The sequence below is a fragment of the Chrysochloris asiatica genome, unplaced genomic scaffold (genome assembly GCF_000296735.1).
Source record: "Chrysochloris asiatica unplaced genomic scaffold, ChrAsi1.0 scaffold00106, whole genome shotgun sequence".
Lineage (NCBI taxonomy): Eukaryota > Metazoa > Chordata > Mammalia > Afrosoricida > Chrysochloridae > Chrysochloris > Chrysochloris asiatica.
In genome coordinates this window covers 5696164-5704379 of record NW_006408624.1, presented here as the reverse complement: position 1 = coordinate 5704379, position 8216 = coordinate 5696164, and the positions used below count along the sequence as shown (strand labels likewise).

Here is an 8216-nt window from a genome sequence, read left to right as displayed (position 1 = left end):
GACTTGGGAGGTGGGAGGGAGGCCCACAGATGGGTGTGGAGGCCCACAAATGTATGTCTGTCCACTGGTGGTTGGCAGGACCTCATTTGCAGAGGTTGCTGGGACTACTTCATTAGCCTGACCCTTCAAGCAGTGCTTGTCTTTTTGGAGACGAGACCCCAGAAGTGACTGGGTTAGCTTCACACCTGGGAAGACAGTTGTCTTTATTATCTTTAATTTCATATTGCAGTCAAAAATTAAGATTGAGAATATAGGAAGGCCTCGTTCTGATGTTTTTCTCTTTTAAGATTTACAGTCTGGTGAGAGCCGTCTCCTTGGTGGGTGGTGTTTTAAGGCCTGAGCCAACTAGAGGTGGTGCTGTTTACAAGTGTCAAGTGACCAAAGACATAGATTTGGGTTCCTGAAGGTGGAACCAGGTTAAGATAAAGGTGCAGAGACCAGGCCAGACACCATTATCTCTAAACCAGGGGCCTGCTGGTACACTGTGATTTGCCTTCCAGGGAGGGGCAAATGGTGGGAAGTCTTTTCAGTTGGCAGGAGTAGAGGTGGAAGAGGTCCAAATGAAAGAATATTAGAAAATAAATTTCTGCCATCTTTTTCAGCCAGTGAGGTTTTCTTTTCTTTTTATTTATTCATATAATACATTTAATTAGGAGTCCTGGTGTAGCACTGTGGGTTAATAGGCTAGACTGCAAGGTCGATTTGAACAACAAGGTCGGCTATTCAAGCTCACCAGCCACTCCTCTGAAACCCCATAGAGTGTGGGAACCGACTCAGTGGCACTCAACAACAGTACCTGTAAAAGGAGCCCTGGTGGCACAGTGGCTAACCTGCCTGGCTGCTAGCCAAAAGGGGGTCAGCAGTTGGAACCCACCCGCTGCTCTGCAGGAGAAAGATGTGGCAGTCAGCTTCTGTAAAGATGAACAGCCTTGGAAGGGCCTATGGGGCCGTTCTACTCTGTCCTGTAGAGGTGATGAGTCAGAATCAACTCAGTGACGGTTGGTGTGGTTTGGGTTTATTTCTATAAAACTGCATTATTTTGTCAATCGATATTTACTCAAAAATCTTATGTTTGTGTATGTATGGTGTTAATTGTTAAGTGTTGTAGAGTAAGGGTTCCAACACATAGTGAAACCTAAGAAACCTATGGGTTTCTTAACAGCTGGTGAGCTTGAACTGCTAATTTTACAGTTCAAACTAACTTGCAGTCCAGCGCATTAACCCACAGCGCCACACCAGGACTCTATGCCTGTGAATTGTGGTTGGTAGTGCTGTGGTGTCGGTTCTGACTCATAGTGACCCACCCTGTACAGGGTTTCCAAGGCTGTAAATCTTTATAGGAGCAGAAAGCCTCATCTTTTCTCCCGCGGAACAGCTGGTAGTTTCAAACTGCTGACCGTGCGGTCTGCAGCCCTATTGGTAACCATTACACTACCAGAGCTCCTTTATGCCTGTGATGTTGTTGTTAAGTGTGTATACTAGGTGTTAAATGTAATAATGGTTTGGCATTTGAACTTTGTTTTTCTTTAATATAAAAACAATACTGCCATTAAACATCGTAAATGGTTTATTTTTCTTTTGAATTCTCTTCTTAGGGTAGAATTACTGGGTCAAAGTGTATGAACATTTTTATGGCTCTTGACACAGACTAGCCCTCCAAAGAACTGAATCCAAGTGTATCACCATCAGGAGTGTGAGAATTGGTGCTCCTCTCTCCCCTTGCTATCATTATATTGTTTTTCAAATTGTGTGTGTGAAGTGCTTTAGTGTGATTACTTTTTTGTAAATTACTACAGGTCAGCATCCAGCCTTTCTCACCAGTCCCTGCCTAGGTTGGTTTCTTCAGGTAGTCTACGAACATTGCAGCCAGGCCTGCTCATCCATCCAGTAGTGTCTAATATTAGTGCCCCAGCTCCTGGTAACCACTAGGATCCTCTCCCTCCCTTCCTCATGCCCAGTTACCACAATTGGAATTCAGTTTTGAGGCGTAGTAAAGTTCTCAGTACAGTGACTTACAATACTTATTTTCAAGTAGGTCTACTAATCTTGCCATGGGTTTTGCTGCTGTAATGAGTGAGGGTCTTTGCAATTAACACATTAGTTGGTTTGTAATTAAAACTGTTCCCTCCAGAAGTCTTGTTTTAAACTAGTAATTTCTTAAGCAGAACCGTTCTTCAATGTGCTCGTATGTAGCCAGCCCAACCCACACCTGTTTATCATGAGATCTGACAGGGGTCAGAGTTCCTCAGGTCTCAGGGCAGAAGAAATGATTGCTTGAAAACACCACTTCATGTAAAAGAAGTCTCATTAGCATTCGAAACAGCTCTAGTGAGTGGGCCTCACTCCGTTTAGGCAGCTAAAACAAGGTGGTGAATATCCTAGTCTCTTTGAAGCTAAATGTTCATCTGGAAAAATGTAGGCTCTGGAGCAGATGTATTTTCTTGGAGCACTGGGTAAAACTGAAAAAGAAAAACTTAACAGTTGTCTAAACACTAGCTACAAGGCCACATCAAATGGAAAGCTGGATCCTGTAAGCTTTAGGACAGGAACTGCTCCTTGGTCAAGTTTCCCTCCTAACACCTAGCACATAGTAAAGAGTGTGTTGAATGTGTGAATGCTCTGGATTATCATTTTCTGATAATTGGGTCCAGGAATCTATTGGGAGGAGCCTAAACCTAGAATTTCCCTTTTAGAACATCACAGATCTGCTTCCTTTTGTAGAAGACAGGCTGGATGTGGAAAGAAGTCAGAACAGAGGGCGCAGGCTGACAGAAGGGGATGGTGCATGCTAGTAGCCCATGTCCTGGACACCCTTCCAGGAGCACTGACTGTGGGTGGCTCCACTATACACCACCAGCCTCTGCTGAGTTCAGAGCTAGAACTCCATGCATAAGTGAGGACCTATATAAGGAATTCTTTTGAAGAGCCCTAAGTTAACATGGAGCTGGACCCTGGGCTAAGTCCAGTCACCTAACAGCCTCCTCCATTGCCTCTATGGACCACTGCTGCATTTTCTGACACTGCAGAGAATCCCAGCACCACTGACCTGAGGAACAGGCTCTCTTTGTTTTACATGGGTCCAGGCTTGATGGCCCATCCTGAAGCACTCAGCTGCTGAGCCCTACATTGTGACATTCTTCTAGTGAGCCTTTATGCAGGCCCTTCACATCAGCCACTGCTCCTTCTCTTTGATGAAGTGCTCTGCCCAGCGGCGGGTCAGCTCCAGGTACAGGCTGGACTGGTGAGGCAGGTAGTCTAAGTACAGGCGAGTAGGTGTCTTCTTGGGAATAGCCTTCTCAATCTGGGTGCCCTCGTGCCACTCATTGAAAGAGGTAATGGAGACGATCTCAGGCCTCACTGTCAAGGCCGCTTGCAGGGCTGTCTCATAGTACTTGCCATTGACCCTGTTCCGTGTATTGTGGTTGTTCCAGGGCCGGATGCTGGTATCAATGTAGCCGGGCCCCACGCTGGGAATGAACATGAGGTTGTTGGCGTCACAGAAGTTCTTCACAGCTTTCCAGTTCTGATGGGAGGAGCCGAATGAGAAGCCGTTGGAGGCAAAGTAGGTATACATGCCATCAAAGCCAGCGGCCAGGATGTCGTGGGTGTGCCCCTCCTCTACCAGCAGCGCTATGAAGACCCCATCATAGGGGGTGTTGCGAATTGAGTGGGGCCCACCAGGTGTCAGGAGATGGGCCCAGGCCTCAGGGGATGTCAGGTACGAGTCGTAGATATAAAAGAGGGGGAGGCTCTTACCCATGCTGTTCTTATAGCGGTAAAATGCACCATGGGATCCATACCTTAAGAAGCAGGAGGAAGACAGGCCTGAGCTGGTGGCCCACGATGGGCAAATCCAGCTCAGCTGTAGGGTTAGCCAGGGCTGAGCTTTTTCCTGATGGCAACTGTACAAATTAGGGTCCAGCCAGGCTCCAGAGTTGGACTATCCTGTCTTCAAGAACCTGGTACCCCTTCCCCTCTCCCAGGCTTGTCATGCATTTAGTCAAGTCTTACTTCAAGCCACCACCATTTTCACCTGGACTTGCTGCTAACTGGTCTGTAGCCTTCCTCTCTTGCCTACCTGTCATTCCTTAACCTTTTGCAAACCGGACTGCTGCTTACCGTGATCTGCATGGCCCACGTATTGGATCTGGCCTTGCCTACTACATCCATTTTTGCTATTTGCCCTCCCGTGTTACCACCACCTATACTGGCCTTTCTAGTCCATTGTCATGTCGAGCTTCTTTCCCCTTGTGCCTGGGATTGCTGCTTCCCCCAGATCTTTGCAGAACTGAGATAAGCTCACCTGACCACGCGTTCTAATGGGGTTTCCTGATCTTAACACCCTGCTTTAGTCTTTATTGTTCTTTCATAGTTGGGTGCTGTGGAGTGGATTCCACCTCATAATGAGTCATGTGATAGTAGCACCGTCCCTTAGAGTTTTCTTGGCTGTAATCTTTACAGAAGTGCATCGCCAGGTCTTTATCCTACAGAGCTGCTCCAGCCAACCCTTGCACCATCAGGGCTCCTGTTTTCATAGTATAGATCACTGTTTCATTTTCTCTGTTTTATTGTCTGCGCCACTATACTCCCAACACACACAAGAATGTCAACTGTAAAATCACAAACCTTGTTAGTTTGCCGTATAATTGGGGCTTAGGACAGGGCCTGGGAAGGATTCAAATATTTTTTGAATGATCTGTGCTAGGTATTGAGTAAGCCACTTTCCACTTACGTTACCTCACGTAGCTCCCAAGACCCAAAGGTTAAGATGCTTGCTTTTTACCACAGACTGGCAAGCCACAGAATTGGAATTCAGACCCGGGTTGCCTGACTCCAAGCCCATCGCTTCTCACTGCAAAGCAGTTGCTGAGAACAAGGCATCCTGCCCTGTGTCTCTTGGTCTGCCCCTCCAAACCTATCCCCACCCCTATTTTGATCCCTACCAAAACCCCAGTCCCCAGAGCCACCTTACGTGTCAATGATGTACTTGATGTTTTCATGTAGAGTGATGTCATCCCGGCCCTTGTAGGGCTGGATATGGAAGGCAACCTGCCACAAACAGAGGAGTTACTGGTCAAGGGGTGTCTTTGTAGGGACCACATTCCTGACCTGACTGCTGACATGTAAGTCTCGGCCTCTAAACCATGGCTAGGATGAGAACCTCAGTTTAGGAGGTGGCCTGCCAATGGTAGGCACAAAAGAAATAAGGCAGCTGCTGCCCTTCAAGCCAAAAAGAGGCCATCGTTTGCCCATGTTCCATGGTAGTGCATCTGGTAGTGCAAGATAGTTAATGGGTTTTGGCCTGTGTGCCAGCTCCAAGGGACTATGACTAGGTGTACAAAGCAATGAAAGAAGAGGCTGAGGACCTGTCAGTGGGAAAAGGGGCTGCTGTCTGATACACATACCAGTGACAGACAGGGAGTGAGACTTTTCTCTGTTTTTTCCCTTCACTACAGAAGAGGGCAATAGCTGATTTGATTGGTATGTTTTGGAAAAAAATAACGACATACTTGGTGCTCTCTCCTCTTGAAAGTGAGTCCACCTGTCAAGAGCACGTGCCCCACTCCTGGAGGTAGCACTGCCTCCCACTAGGAAGGGCAGTCTGACGTACATCTGTAGGTCATTTTGCAGGCCTGTTTGATCTCCAACTTACCCTCTGATTCATTAATAAAAGTTGTATTTGGTCTCTATTTTCCTAGATTTGATTTGATTTGATTCTTGAGTTCTCAAGAAAGAAGAACTTGTTAAGTGCTGTCAAGTTGGTTCCGGCTCTTAGCAAGCCTGTAAATCTTTGCAGGAACAGAAAGCCTCATCTTTCCTTCATGGAGCAGCTGGTGGGCTTGAACCGCTGACCTTGTGGTTAGCAGTCCAGTGCTTATCTTACAGAGCTACCGTAGTCGCCATAAATTAATAAAAATTTTATCTGGTCTTCCATTTGTCTTATATTTGGTTTAATTACTTTTTTCAGTACTCAAAGTTAAGAGTGACATTTGTTATTGTGTGTTGTCGAGTCAGTTTCAACTCAGCAACCCTGTATAGGGTTTCCAAAAGCGACTGGTGGGTTTTAACTGCTTACCGTGTGGCTTGTAGTCCAGTGCTTATCCACAGCACTATACCAGAAGTGACATTATTTGTTAAGTGCCGTTGAGTCAGTTCAAACTCACAGCAACTTTGTATAGGGTTTCCAAGGAGCAGCTGGTAAGCTGGAACTGCCAGCCTTGCATTTCACACTGACTTTTGCAGTCCAGTGCATTAACCCACAGTGCCACACCCACCAGGATTCCAGGAGTGACATGTTGTTGCTAAGTGCCATTGAATCGGTTTCAACCCACAGTGACTCTGTTAAGGTTTCCAAGGAGTGACTGGTGAGCTTGAAATGCCGACCTTGAGGTTCACATCAACTTTGCAGTCCAGCGTATTAACCCACAGCACCACACCAGGACTCCCAGGAGTGACATTTGTTGTTAATCATCGAGTCGATTCCGACCCACAGCGACCCTGTATAGGGTTTCCGAGGAGCAGCTGGTGAGCTTGAACCGCCAATCTTGCAGTTCAAGTGGCTTTGCAGTCTGGTGCATTAACCCACAGCACCACACTAGGGCTCCAGTGACATAGACACTATAAGACCCTACCCCAACGCCACATTTGCTAGGTACCATGCCTGGGTTTCTGCCAGGAACTTTGGCAGAGGTTCTAACCCTATGAGCAGAGGAGGGGCCACCATGCGGATAGGCTAGAGAGCATGTGATCTTATGGAGACTCACCTGGATGTTGTACTGATGGGCGGTGTCGAGAATGGCAGGCACCAGGTCATCTGAGGGTTCCCCATTATCATCTGCCATGCCAGGTGGGTACCAAGACAGGACCAGGACACCTGAGACACAACACAGGCAACTTCAGAAACAGAGAATATTCAACAGAGATTATTCCTCTCCTATAATCCATCTCCAACTACAAAGGGAAGATTTCTGAAAACTTAACCTGGCTCTGCTGGGTTCATTTCCTGAAGAACAAGATTCCAGAGCAGCTTGCCTGGAGCTGTCCACGCCAAAGTGCTGAAACCCATAGCTAAGAGAACCTTAGCCATGCAAACAGGGAAGGAGTGGGGCTCCAGGGTGCATTCGTAGAACAAAGAAACGGGATGGACAAAGGCGCACCATCCTGGAAAACAATTCTCTAGAGAAAAGGGGCACCTCTGAGATTCATGGGAGAAGAGTCTTTAGTAGAGGCCATCTTAGTGCTTCTGGTCTGGACTGTTTGCTCCCTCTAGAGTGTAAGATCCTGAGGGATGTCTTTCTTAGACTTTGTTTCTTCCACCTCTACCTCTGGCACTCGGTGGTTGGGTGGTGGGTTTCTCCTAACAAACCATCATCTCTAGATAAGCTGAAATGCGCTGCAAAATCCAGCAGAATTCCTTGGCAGAATTTGAAACAAGTGAACCTTAAATACCCACCCCCCAAATCTGCAAAGGAAGTTCCAAGGGACCTCTCTTTCCAGCCAGGTACTTGAAAAGCTTCTGAGACCCCAAACTGCAAACAGTAGGATCTGTCATACAATGTTGAAAAACTTGGCTCTCTGTGGGCCAAAGTAGGAAGGACTGCTGCCCTGCTCCTACCCCAGACCTCACTTCATTTCAAATCTACAAGCAGACAGGAAGACTGCCTACGTCTCGTGGCTGGCTGGGACAGTTCTGGCGCAAGCTGCCACTGGTCCTCCCTGCAGCTCTGCCCTATGGCAGAGCCCTGGAGTGTGGAAGGTCAGACTGAGCAGGGGAGGGTCTCAATAAGGAAAGGGGACGTGCCCTGTGGTGGGCTCAGGATGAGAGTGGAAGGGAAAGAGTAAGAAACCAGGCCCGGTGGGAATTGGAGGGATGGGGACGGGCGAGGCTGGGGGACTGAACTCACCAATGGCGGCTTCCTTTAGCTGGGTCATGTGCTCCCGCAGCACGTCGGGGTCCCGGGAGCTGTAAGGCCCCAGCTCCGGGTAGAAGCTGGAGCCCAAGTCGTCGGGGGGGATGTGGCGGCCACGAGGGTAGCTGGCAGAGATCTTGGGGTCCCAGTGCGGCACCATGACGTGGTCCCAGTGAATGTAGCGGCCCTCGCGCCGCGGGCTCCCGTACCATGAGTAGTAAAAGGCATGCAGGTCCGAGTAGACGCGCAGACTCGGCCCAGGGGCGGGCTCGGCCTCCGCTGGGGCCGGTTCAGGGGGGCTGCCGG

At 48.2% G+C, this 8216-nt stretch overlaps 1 protein-coding gene across 1 annotated transcript in view; it reads right to left on the bottom strand.

The window, feature by feature from the left end:
* Positions 1 to 3163: 3163 nt before the first annotated feature.
* MANEAL (mannosidase, endo-alpha-like) overlaps positions 3164 to 8216 on the bottom strand; it is a 5326-nt gene continuing 273 nt past the window's right edge. The window contains exons 2-5 of the mRNA XM_006867618.1: positions 7905 to 8209; positions 6765 to 6874; positions 4973 to 5049; positions 3164 to 3800 (exon numbers count right to left, since the gene is read on the bottom strand). Coding sequence (XP_006867680.1) covers positions 3164 to 3800; positions 4973 to 5049; positions 6765 to 6874; positions 7905 to 8209 — 1129 coding nt within the window. The remainder of the gene's footprint in view (positions 3801 to 4972; positions 5050 to 6764; positions 6875 to 7904; positions 8210 to 8216) is intronic.